General features: G+C 38.6%; 1 protein-coding gene across 1 annotated transcript in view; it reads right to left on the bottom strand.

Moving 5' to 3' along the window:
- The window catches only part of CEP85L (centrosomal protein 85L), a 156,357-nt gene extending 142,616 nt beyond the window's left edge, over window positions 1-13,741 (bottom strand). Inside the window, exon 1 of the mRNA XM_077755990.1 lies at window positions 13,669-13,741. Coding sequence (XP_077612116.1) covers window positions 13,669-13,741 — 73 coding nt within the window. The remainder of the gene's footprint in view (window positions 1-13,668) is intronic.
- Window positions 13,742-14,012: the final 271 nt, after the last annotated feature.

Here is a 14,012-nt window from a genome sequence, read left to right as displayed (position 1 = left end):
AGATGAGTGCTTCTGAGCCAATGCCAGACAATGAAAAATAAGACAGAGAAGCAGTGTCAGAAAGCAAACTGACATTAAACAATCTGGCAGAAGGGTTCTGATTACTCAAGCCTGCTTTCTTTTACAACGTGGACCTTTCCATGATCCAAGCACTAAAAACTAAAGCAAATGGTAGAAGAATGACTGGTACTGTACAGAAACATTTTTGAGAAAGAGAAAAAGTCAGACTGAAATTACGATGCATGTACGTGAAGTTATAACAAGTGTGCCTGCTTCTACTGCCCTCCCTTCCACCTCTTCCACCTCTACCTACCACTCCTGAGAAAGCAAGACCAATCCCTCCTTTTTCTCCTCCTCAGCCTATTCAACATGAAATCCAACATGGATGAAGACCTTTATGATGATTCACTTCCACTGAATGAATCGAAATACTCATCACGCCATACAGTTAAAAAAAAAAAAAAAACTTACCTGTTGTACATGTGTGTCTTTGCATGAAAATCTAGTAACTGTATGGCAAGACCTGTGTGAGATATTTTTATGCCATCATCATCATCATTATCACCACCTACTAAGTATTCACCCTGTACAACATCCTGTGCAAAACCTGAATGGTAGTGGAGAGTCTATTTTCACATAGGCATAAAATGAGTAATATTTAATACAAAATTAATACTGTGTAAGTTTTCTTACTGTTTTATAACTTTGCTTTCCAAGAATTACATTACTGTATATGTCCCTTTCTCTCTTAACTGAAGAAAACTGCATATCAGCCTATCATACACAAGTGGTTTGTTTTAAAAAAAAAAAAAAACGGGGCGCCTGGGTGGCTTAGTCGGTTAAGCGTCCAACTTTCGCTTGGGTCATGATCTCGTGGTTCGTGGGTTCGAGCCCCGCGTCGGGCTCTGTGCTGACTGCCAGCTCAGAGCCTGGAGCCTGTTTCAGAGTCTGTGACTCCCTCTCTCTCTGACCCTCCCCTGCTCACGCTGTCTCTCTCTCTCTCTCTCTCTCCTAGAAATAAATAAAAATATTTTTTAAAAAAATTAAAAAAAAACTAACACTGTTTTCAATAATGTATTATGAATATGACTATAATTCTATATGCTATTAAAATGTTACAATGACTCATTCGATCCCTTAGTGTACAGGCTAGGCTACCATGGAACAATCATATCACTGCTTCATTATCAATTGATGCTTCATTATCAATGCATGGCTCGTTATACCTGTAATATGTGAATCTTTTTTTCAGGTTAGCTTTTCATTCTTGGTGTCTAGTGTTAGTAACACGTATAACATCTACAGACTTTTGTATCATTTAAGACATTATTGATATAGACACTGCCAGACAATTCATCTTGTACACAGATGATACAAACTTATGGTACTGACAAACATAGTACAGTACTATAAATGTATTTTCTCTTATGATTTTCTTAATAATGCTTTCTTTAGCTTACTTTATTGTAAAAATGCAGTATATAATACATATAACATATAAAATATGTGTTAATTGGCTGTTTATGTTATCAGTAAGGCTTCCCAGTCAACAGCAAGCTATTAGTAGTTAAGTTTTTGACAAGTAAAAGATTTACACAGATTTTCAACTGCACGAGGGACTGGTGCCCCAACCCCTGCATGTTCAACTGTACTTCTTTTTTTTTTAAAAAGATCGAATTTATATCATATGCCTAGAACACTGAAGATAATTAACAAATGCCATGAACAAAATAACATTCTAAACTTTAATTTAGATTGAATTAATTCATTCTGAAGAGAATGACATGTCTTGTCTCTATTCAAGTCAATCCAGAAGCACAAAGCAGTGAAGAACTAGAAGGGAAATATGTTTATCAGGAGATATAATAAGGAAAATTTTAACTACTCAATTTCTTGGCACATGCTATGGACTTTGAATAATTGACTGTAAAATTAGTTTACTCTAGAACAAAGACAGAAGCACCTTTGTAAGAAGAGCAAAGATACCAAGACACAGTACACTGGAACTTCTCTTTGGAAAACAGTATTTTATATTTTTTAACATGAATTTCAATTCTTTTAAGTAGAATATTGAATGCCCAGAAATAACTTATTTAAAAATTATTAATATTTATCACACTGGAAATAAGATTAGCATCAAATGAAGAAGTAACCTATGATGATATTTTCTTTCTGAAGCATTTTTTTAATTGGAAGCAAAAATGCATACAATAGCAAGTTTTTCACAATATGTTGATATACCTATAATTATCTGCATTTAGAATAACAACTAACCTTACTAATTTTTATTTTAATTTAGAGAGAGTGTGTGAGTGGGGGAGAGGGATAGAGGGAGGGAAGGAAAAAGAGAGAGAGAGGAGAGAGGGAGCATCAAAAGCAGGCTACATGCTCACCACAAAGCCCAATGCAGTGCTTGATCCCATGACCTTGGGAACATGAGTTGAGCCAAATTTAAGAGTCAGAAGCTCAACCAACTGAGCTATCCAGGCGCCCCTTGCTGAATTTTTTTAATGACAACTCTAAGCCAGAAGAAAATGAAAATAACACCACTGACAAAGCATATTTATTTTTACATAAAAAGCTAAATACATATCATGAATACAAACTGCAGTGTTTCTCAAAATGCAGGTTATCAGTGGATTGAGACCAACTGTTTTACATAAAACAAAACAGAATGTATCAAAGTACACTTACCTTTATATGACATAAGATGTACATACTCACATTTTAACACCTCTGAATGTTAACAACTACAAAGTACTTTTACACAAAGTGGCCTTCAACTGCCCAATTCTACCAGTAGAAATCAACATACGACTAAGTTTAAAAGGAATAAATCCAGGGAAGACAACAACAACAAAACAACTATTCCTTAACATTTAAAAGTAATCAGTTATCGGGGCGCCTGGGTGGCTTAGTCGGTTAAGCATCCGACTTTCGCTTAGGTCATGATCTCGCGGTTCGTGGGTTCGAGGCCCGCGTCGGGCTCTGTGCTGACTGCCAGCTCAGAGCCTGGAGCCTGTTTCAGAGTCTGTGACTCCCTCTCTCTGTGACCCTCCCCTGCTCATGCTCTCTCTCCTAGAAATAAAACATTAAAAAATTAAAAAAAAAAGTAATCAGTTATCTAAAACTGTTCAGTCCATTCTGAAACGACTAAACAGAATTAGATGTCTCCTCTCCGTGCCCACCGCCAAAGATCATATATTTTGGTTGGACTGCTGCAAGAATCTCCTACTAAAGTAATCCCACCCAAGCCATCTTAGACCCTACTACCAATCTTCTGAGAATGAAACACATTTGTCATTCTCTTGCTTACATAGATCTGTAAGCACCTTCCTGCAAACTTCTTCACCAATTACAGCACCAGTTTCTTTTCCTTTGCAACCCCTCCCTCCCTATGCCAGCTGCCCTGCAAACACTCTCTAGCCACACACACTTAATCACCGCCTCCAGACAGTCGAGGTTCTTTAATGACTCCATGCTATTTTCCTTCCATACCTTCTTTAAAAGTCCCAGTTCTGAATCTTGTTCAAAATGTCTTCTGATTCCTCCAGGAGGTATTCAGTGGGATTCAATAACTGTTCCTTCCTGCTCTCCTAATATATCACTCAAAATTCCAGAATGGGATTTACTAAATTATATTAACCCATCTGTATAGGACTTTCTTCTCCCTAAGCAAACTAAGAACAGTGAAAGATAATTTTTTTTAAAGTCTCTAACACAGAGCTGCAGAGGCAGGGAGGGTCTCAATAAATGTTAAGCAATTATTATTACTACTAGGTAATAAATGTTAATGGTATAAAATTAAAATTTTGGAAGCATTATAATTGGATCTAAAAATATTCTTCCTTTTAGAAGAATGATCAAATAAAGGTTTTGGGGAGTTGTCTATTTTAAAATCCAGAAGATTTTTAACTATCCCTTGAGTTGGTTTGCATTTAAGTGCCTAAAGAGCAAGATTTACCAAAACAGCTAAAAAAATAATTATTATAAGTGGTTTGAGGAGGTGATGGCTAAAATACCTAATAAATCTGAGAAACAACCTCCTACTGGGCCAAAAAACACAAAAAAGTCACAAAAAATTTAAAAAGAACATTAAAACATAAAAAAGCATTCACATTAATAGTAATCACACATACACACAGAGAAAAAAAATCTCCAACTACACTGGAGAATATCTAGTTAAAATGAAGGAAACTTAATATAACAATATTTATGTTCTTCATTGCCATCCTCCAGTCCATTTGAGTACTGTTGATCATAGGGTACGTGACTCTAATAGACCTATTTTTTTTTCCTTTATTACAGAAATAATAGTGTAGCTTAGTGGTAAAAAATGGACTGTGAAACCAGGCTGCCTGGACTCAAGCTTTATTTCACCTCTTATTAGCAGTGAGACCTTCAGTCACTTATCTAATCTGTCCCTCAGTTTCTTCACATATAAAAAGAGAAAACGAATTAGAGTATCTCTCTTATAGGGGTTTGTGATAATTGAATTAATATGAAAAAACAGTTTTTTATTAAAGTGCCAGGCATAAAAACACACAAATCAATGGAACCGAATAAATGGCCCAGAATTAGGGGTATATGGATGGCTCAGTCAGTTAAGCATTCAACTCCTGGTTTTGCCTCAGGTCATGATCTCACAGTTCTTGAGCCCAAGCCCTGCATCAGGCACTGTGCTGACAGTACAGAGCCTGCTTGGGATTCTCTCTCTCCCACCCTCTCTGCCCCCTCCCCTGCTCGCTCACTCTCTCTCTCTCTCTTTCTCTCTCAAAAATAAACCAAAAAAAAAGGCCCAGACACAAACCCACACATATATGCTGTATTAATTTACTACAAAGGAGTCAACAATGCTCAATCGGAAAATGATGGTCTCTTCAACACATGGTGCTGGGATAATTGGGCAGCCACACGCCAAAGAATAAAACTGAGCCCCTATCTTAATACCATAGACAAAGATGAACTCAAAACGGGTTAAATATTTGAACATATTTGATTAAATATTTGAAACCATGAAACTCCTAGAAGAAAATGGAGGGTAAACTCTTTGACATCAATCTTGGCAATGTTTTGTTTTTGTTTTTGTTTTTATTTGACACCAAAAGCAAAGGCAACATAAGCAAAAATAAACAAGTGGGACTATATTAAACTAAAAAAGCTTCTGTGCCGCAAAGGAAACCATCAACAAAAGGAAAAGGCAAACTATGGAATGGGAAAAGGTATTTCCAAACCATATATCTGACAGGGGGTTAATATCCAAAATATATAAGAAACTCCTACAACTCAACAGCAACAGCAATAACAACAAATTAGATTTTTTAAATGGGCTGAAAACCTGAATAGGTATTTTTCCAAAAAAGACATAAAAATGGCCTACAGATACATGAAAAGGTGCTCAACATCAACATCACTAACCATCAGGAAAATGAAAATCAAAAGCACAATGAGATACCACCTCACACCCATTAGAATGGCTATTATCAAAAAATAAAAACTAAAAATAAATATTATAAGGATGTGGAGAAAAGGGAACCCTTGTGCACTGCTGGTAGGATTGTAAATTAAAACTGAATTTAAAAAATCAAAAACTAGGGGCGCCTGGGTGGCTTAGTCGGTTAAGCATCCAACTTTCGCTTAGGTCATGATCTCGCGGTTCGTGGGTTCGAGCCCGAGTCGGGCTCTGTGCTAACTGCCAGCTCGGAGCCTGGAGCCTGTTTCAGAGTCTGTGTTCTCCCTCTCTCTGACCCTCCCCTGCTCACGCTGTCTCTCTCTCTCCTAGAAATAAATAAAAATATAAAAAAATAAATAAATAAATAAAATAAAATAAAAATCAAAAACTAGTATTCTTTGCTTTCTAAACATAAACAAATAGGGAAGTTCATTCATTAACTACTATGAATAATTTTAAACACATTACTACAAAAGGTATAAGACTATATTCCTTCAATGTGATTCTGCAATTTTCTTATTCTCAATTCTAGCATAAAAAGGAAAAACTTTCATTGGTTCAGGCTGAGATTAAAATTACCTCAATTAAGAACGATGATCAGATAAATAAGTGGCTTGCCTTTCATAGAAAAAGTATGAATTCAGACCAATAAATATATGCCAAGTACTTATTATATAAAGAAAGGAATTCAAGAGGGTTAGGGCAGCAAACAACATGGACAAGTCTACCTCCTCCAATGAAAAAATTACATGCATGTTGATTTCAATACGTAAACAGTTGGAAGTCCTAGCTTATATTCTGGTTACTTGAAATGCTGTATTCAAAAAAAAAAAAAAGTATATTGGCAGTTAACTGGAATGAGGACCACATTTAATCTCCCATAAGCCTTTGTTCCAGTTTATAAACTGGTAAAAATGAGAAGTTTTGAATAAAACCACTACAAATGTGGACAAAGTATACCAAGCAGTATTCCAGAGGCCTACCTTTGTGTTTGCCTGTAACTATTTCATAGCACCACTAGAAAAAATTCTACAGGGTAGCAAATTATGCCAAAACTTAGAAGGATCAACAGCATCCAGAAGAAAATAAAAATCCCAATCAAAATAAATTTTCCCAAGTAAACTGTCAGACCTAATAAATGTTACTTTTATTTACCTAGCCATTAACCTCCAAAGAAAGCTGAGTAGGCCAATCATTTCTCAATTAGCCTTTTGTTTACTCATACTTAGGAACCTAAGTGTCACACACAACACATTTAAAGTGCCAAAACTAAAACAAAACTTTAGTACTAAAACATTTCACAATAAAGTTTTGAGAAAATTAATAAATATCTCCCCAAAATTAAAGAACTTAATTTCTAGTCAAAGTTTTCAGTACTTCGTACCTAAAACAAGACAGAATGCTCAGCACTACTTAGAAAGCTTCAAAAAAGCTTCTGTAATGCCAGAGTAAGGCCATATAGATTTCTTATCAAAAAACACACAATCTGTCTGCAATGTATCCACCTTGTGGGAAACTTTGAACTTTACACAAAATTTAGTCCAAATCTTTCATCCCATTCTCCTGCAGGATAACTAAGAACTATAGTTCATCTGTTAACTCTGAATTTTAGTACTGAAAATAGCATCAATAAAGCAATGAAGTTTACTCACTAAACATCTACTATATTGAAAAGGCACAGAACAAAAGTCCTGATCTCAAACTCATTCTTTAAAGGAATTTAAAAACTTAACAACTTGAATTATTTTAGCACTATGTAATGAAGTCTTAAAACCATTTATCACAGGAGAAAAGACAAAAATAGAGAGTCACTATTTTGAGGCAGATTCTCAGGCCACAGAATGAAATAAAACTAAATACCAAAGTCTGGTACCCTGGATTAAGAAAATCTACTCTGGTGGGAAGAACACTTACACTATTTCAGATAACTTGAGTCAAGGTTCAGCCACTGTTCAACGTATGGCATCCCAGGAGACACTTCCCCTCCCTTAGTTTTGAAACCGAACATCCCAGGCAAACCCAGACAGTTGGTCACCCTAGCTTGAGAAGTAGTAAGGAAAAGGCAATCCAAACTTTTATTTAGCACTTAGGTATCAATCTCTATGCAACTGAGTGAAGGGGCGCCTAGGTGGCTCAGTTGGTTGGGTGTCAGACTTCAGCTCAGATCATGATCTCTTGGTTTGTGAGTTTGCACCCATGCTGGGTTATCTGCTGTCAGGGTGGACCAGCTTGAGTTCCTGTCTCCCTCCCTCTCCCTCCCTCTCCTCCTCTCTCTCTCTCTCTCCCCTTCTGCACAGCACTCTCTCTCTCAAAAAATAAATTTAAAAAAAAAAAAAAAGGATTGAGTGGATTAGAGATTCTCTAATTCTGGCCAATTTTCAAATTTTTAAGAGTTTCTCACAGAAACTGCTCAGGTACACTGATCTATTCTGGCTCATTTTATATGACCTCTTGGAACTACAAGACTTTAGTGATCACTCCTCCCCTCAGCCTCCTCTCTTCTAGAACATCACACTGTGGTTTTATTCCTAACTCACCGGCTGCTCCCTCTCAGTTTCTTTGGATTGTTCCTCTTCCTCTACCGGACAGGAAACATGAAACGACCCAGAGCTTGATCCTCTGCTGTATTCACTATATTCTCTCCATGTGAACACCTTTAAACACCATTTATACACAGGTATCTGTCGAAATTCCTACTTCCACCTCTCCTATCTCTGCACTGAGTTCAACTTGCGTATCCAGCTTCCTACTCAACATGGTGCCTGCACCTCTAAAAAGCATCTCATACTTCATATGGCCAAAACGAGAGCTCTTGATTCCATTTGCCTTCCTCACTCTTCCCCCTCACCTCAGGAAATAGCACCACCAGCCACAATCTGAAGCCAAAACTAAGATATCATTTTTGATCCCTCTTTCCCTCCTTTGTCATCCCAAACCATTAGTAAATCCTCTCAGCTTTCTCGAGTATATTCCAAACCCATTTTCTTCTCCCCAAATCCAATCTTAACCATTGTGATCCCAGCCCATCTATTTTAAGTAACCTATTAACTGCAATGATCTATTAACTGGCTTCCCTACTGCTCTTCTTTCCCCATCCCTCCACAGTTCTTCCCCACAGAACAGCCAGGAGTGATCCATAAACACCAAAAATAGAGAATGTCTATTCTGTTTCCCCAATACTAGAAGAGTGTCTGTCTCATAGTAGGCACTCCCCAGTGAATGAATGAAATGAACAGTCATCTCTCCTACTCTTTTTAGATCTAGATTCCCCTCACAAAGAAGAGAATCCAAAGTTCTTACAATGCCCTACATTATCTGGTCTCCCTCACCTCACATCCCTGATCGATCTCCATGCTCCAGGTTCACTGGCTCTTGATATTCCTCAAACTCATTTCTACCTTGGAGCTGTTTCTGTGTGCCCTGTGCCTCAACACTCTTCCCTCATGTCCGGCTCCTTCTCATCATTCTGCTCTCAACAATGTTACCTCCTTAGAAAGGCCTTCCCTGACCAGCCTATCCAAAGCAGCTCTACCCATCCTCTGCCATCTCACCCAGTTTCTTTGTTTTCACAGTACTTACCAGGTGAATTCTCTTGTTGTTGGTTTACTTACAGACAGCTTCGTCCTCACTAGAATGTAAGCTCCCTCAGAGCTGGGACCTTATCTTTCTTGTTCAGTGATGTATCGCTACAGCCTAGTACAGTGTCTACTACACAATATTTATTGAAAGAATGACTCACAAACATTTGCCAAGTACATATTATGTGCCAACCACTATACTAGGTAATAACAATGGATTTTTATAATTAAGGAAAAATAGAGAGTGGAAGTAAGAATATTAGTATGAAAAGCAATTTGATGCTCTTTTTATGTTGACCATTCCCATTCTTAAAATGAATACTTTATATGATAAATTCTTTTCAGAATATTCTTTTGGCAGTGTAAAATACAAATATGCTTAAAGTTGTAATTATAATTAGTATCTCACTACAGCTTTAGAAGTTATCTAGATGATGACATTCTTCATTTTTTAATGCACATTTTACATATTAGTTCCCACTAATTAAGCCATCACTCAGTAAAATACTATCCAGGACTCTTCATGTCGTCACCATTTTCTCAGAATATGCATACAAACATTTCATCCAGTCAGAAAAATTATGACTCTGTAAAATCTTTCTGTTCTCAACATACAGAAATATTCACAACATGACAATAGTGGTTGTCAACTGTCCATTTATTCTGGCCTCAGATTAATTTACCAGCTGAAATCAAGCCAAGAAATGATCAAGTTCCAATTACTAATCAAGTTCATTTCATAACAGTCATCACTAAAGTTAAGATTCATCCCTCACCACCCAAAGCCTATTATAATAGAACATGTCCAAATGAGTTCAGGCAAAAGAGTTATGTTTCATTGTTACCACAGTACTTTTAGATCCATCTAATTCAGGACCACAGCAGAAAGCCTTAGTGTTTTGATGCAATCGTGCCAGTTACCGCTATCATTATGACATCACTAAACACCTTATGGCAATGCGTCAACTAGAAAGAAGTAAATTTCAAGCTCAAGACACTAAACAAATGACATTTCTCCAGATCTTGTGTTTTCATATTTTATAGCATACGTTAAAACTATCATATCCTGCCCCAAATGTTGTAAGCGTTCAAAATATTAATATTTTTAAAGTATAATTTATAAAATGAATCAAATTTGGTATAACTAGGTATACCTACTCAAAATACCACTATATCATACTAGGTTTTTAAAACATAAGGGAAAAGGGTGCCTGAATGGCTCGATCGGTTAAGGTTCCGACTTAATTTAGGCTCAGGTCATGATCTCCCTGTGAAAAGATGGAGCCTTACTTTAGGCTCCAGGAAGGGCAAGGAGCCTACTTAGAGTCTATCTCTCCCTCTCCCTCTGATTACACATTTTGAATAGTAAGGTATTCTCAAATGCTTTCAATCAAATACATAAAGACATATTACTTGTTCTATTTAAAATAAGCTTCCAAGGGGCGACTGGGTGGCTCAGTCGGTCAATCGTCCAACTTCGGCTCGGATCATGATCTCACAGTTAGTGAATTTGAGCCCGGCATCAGGCTCTGCACTGACAGTGTGAAGCCTGCTTGGGATTCTCTCTCCCTCTCTCTACCCCTCCCCAACTTGTACTTTCTCTCAAAATAAAATTAGCTTTTTAAGCATACTTGCCAAGAGAAAAGAGGGTAAGGGGAGGAGGGCTTTTGTTTTTTCTTTGTATGGAAATATATGAACACATTCATCTTATTTACAGTTATAAACCCTTACTTGATAAAGCTGAAAAACTGTAGGTACCAAAACAAATTAAATCTCTAAGCAAAGATCAAAAGTTCAGTATTCTCCAAACCACACTTGTTATTATTCCTATTTGATTTTACAACATTACCTTAGAACAATGTTCCCTTCAATATTTTCAGCTGATTCTATATCACAGTTGATTTTCTCTTTAGTCTAACTACATATTTCTATAAACAAATCAGTTTTAGGATACCTAGAATTAACCCACATACTGAAATAAACTCATTTCAATACCAGAAATTATTTGCTTATCCCCGATTTCATATTGGCCTTCAGGATTAAAATGATTGCTGACAAATACAGTCAGGAAACAATTCTTCATTTTCACAAAATTCTGAAATTGTTCAAGTTAGTCAAAAGATATACTGGACATTATTTCAAAACTATAAATTGTCTTCAAATTCTCAGAAAGGTAAAAGAAATCCCTGCATAAATCAACTCAGAAGTCGTTATCCTGACCTTCACCATCTGCTCACTTGTAAAAGAAACTACACATAAGCTTTTCATCTAAGGTATAACTTTATAAAATTAATGAAAAAGTAATTCTAAATACTTATTTGCTCAAGAATAAAGAAGCATAAGGGTACCTGGGATGCTCAGTTGGTTAAGTGTCCAACGTCAGTTCAGACAAGATCTCACGGCTTGTGAGTTCGAGCCCAGAGTTGGGCTCTGTGGTGACAGCTCAGGATTCTGTGCCCCCCTCTCTCTCTCTCTCTCTGCCCCTCCCCTGCTCACACTCTGTCTCTCTTCAGTAAATAAACATTTTTAAAAAAATTTTTTTAAGAATAAAGAAGCATAACAAAAAGTACATCATTATTACTGTAAAAGTAAACCACTCTCAGCATATAGCTGAAAAAAAAATTTATTGGAAAGGCATGTCCTGACTTACCAATGGTTTATCACTGTCAAAACTGAGATAAAATATATGCTTTGTAAAGCTATCCTGTCCAAATTCCTTCAACTTGGGTACTATTTATAAAGTATCTCCTTCTACTATATCCTTTGCTACAGCAAAAGTCTAGGGCCTGCAATACAACCTCAAAGTCCTTCCTTCAGTTACTTAACTTCTACTCACTATGAGGCTTTCTTCTTCATGGAAAACAATGGGGAAAATGGATACAATGCTTGGGTGACATTATATCTCCAAACATGTTATTATTACAAATCTATTTCAAGAGGTTAGGTTACAAAGATACTACAGATGGCTTTTGACAGGTACAGATAAATTGAAACCATTCCCTCCAACCCCTAGAGATAATGAAGTGTCCTCTCACTGAAGTTAACTTTAATTGTAGGATTCTAAGTACTCAGTAAGCATCAGAAACCTCTCAACTGAAGTTCCCCTTCTTAGGACAATAGTATACGTCTTAGAGAAGATAATTCCTACTTACATTTTTTTTAACTAAATCCATGCCTACATTAAATTCCATTATTTCTAAAAGTGTTGCAGAACCCAATTTAAGAGAATGATTTTAAATCTAACTCTGGATTTTAAAATTTACATATGTATCGAATACAGTATGGGGACCATAGTTAATACTGTGCTGTATGCTTGAAATTTGCTAAGAGGATAAATCTTAAGTGTTCTCATCACACACACACACACAAAAATACTGTAACTCTATGAGGTGATGGATATGTTAAACAGCTTGATTGTGAAGATCATTTCACAATGCACACATAAATCAAAACATCAGGCTATATACCTTAAGTATATATACAATTTCTACTTGTCAATTACACTCCCCCAATTGCTGGTAAAATTATATGTCTAAAAAAACCATATGACAAATTTCTAAACTATCATAGAATTGCATTATTTGAAATTTTAATAGCAACTGTGCCTAGTATATTTTAAAGAACAGAAAATGCTACCAGAAAAAAAAGTTCTCACTTCCAAATGCTGTTGCTACGTTTTTTTGTTTTGCAAATAGCTTTAAAAATGTATACAAAATGTCAGTTACAAATTGAACTCAAAACATTTTGTGGAACAAGGTTACTTAGGAGTTTGAGAACCATCTAAAATTGTAGGAAAAAAGATTTACATCTGTACCTATGTCAATTTTGATGGATAAAAGGCCTATATAACTTTCAGCTTCTCAAAGGGTTCAAGAACCAATTAAACTGCCTTGAGGAATCGTCAGCGTCACATAACTTGTCACAGGCAACCCAAGCCTTATTTTTTTTAAGCCTTATCTTTTTTATCCCAAATGAGGGAAGGATTTATCCCAATCTGGTGGCTCCTACACAACTTCTGAGCGATGCAGGCATGAAATGGCTGTCCGATACAAACCGCTCCCTTCACACACTGAACGCGGCAATCTCCAAATCTTCCCTGAAGGGGCCAGGGGGAGGCAAACGCAGTAACACCCCCACCGCCCAGGGATCTATGGGCTCATGCAGGACGTGTCCTCCCCTTACGCCAGAGAGAGACAGAGCTGCGGGGAGGTGACCAGGTTTCACTGAGGGGCTTAAGTGCCCTCGGGGATCACTTAACTGAGGAGATGGCATCACCAGCAACCTCCTCCCGCCCCAAAACGCCGCAAGTAGCAGCTGCGGGCGTGGGGGCCGCAGCCCCCGGCCCTCCCCGGCGCGCCCCGAGCCGCCGCAGCACGGTCGCAGCGACCTTCCCGCTCAGGCCCCCGTGAGCCCCGTTATCCACGCTGGCCACACACCCCACGAGGGAAAGGGAGGAGGCCGGACAACAAAGCGCAACCAGAGGAGGCCCTGGCGAGCTTGAAGTTGGGGCGCTGGGGCTGCGGCCCGAGGAGGAGCGGGCTGGCCGCCCGGCCGCGCGATGCAGGGGCGGACGGGACCGGGGACGCGGCCCGCCAGATGTCAGCCCCGCGGTGCCGGGGTNACTGTCCCGTTACTTACCCGCCGCGAGACTGCGGGCTCCGCCGGGGCTGTCCTGGCCGCCGGCCTCCGGGACCAGGAAGCGCCCCCACATAGCGGCCGGGAGGGCCGGGAGGGCCGGGGGCGCACGACTCCCCTAGTCCGTCCTGCCCTGCCTTCGCCTCCGGCTTCCTCGGCGGCGGAAACTTGTGCGGAACCTGCGGCCGCGGCGGCACCAGCGGGAGGGCGGGCGGNCATGAAGCCGGTTTGCTCGGTCTGCGACTGATGGGTCGGCTCGACGCACCGGCTGCATCGCTCCCTCCCCACCCCTGCGCTCCGCCCGAGGAGAAGAGAGGATGAATAGAATTTGTCCCCGGGCGTTATCT

Source organism: Crocuta crocuta, unplaced genomic scaffold (assembly GCF_008692635.1).
Source record: "Crocuta crocuta isolate KB4526 unplaced genomic scaffold, BGI_CrCroc_1.0 scaffold772, whole genome shotgun sequence".
Taxonomy (NCBI): domain Eukaryota; kingdom Metazoa; phylum Chordata; class Mammalia; order Carnivora; family Hyaenidae; genus Crocuta; species Crocuta crocuta.
The sequence above is the reverse complement of the archived record's forward strand: the minus strand, read 5'-3'. Positions and strand labels throughout refer to the sequence as shown.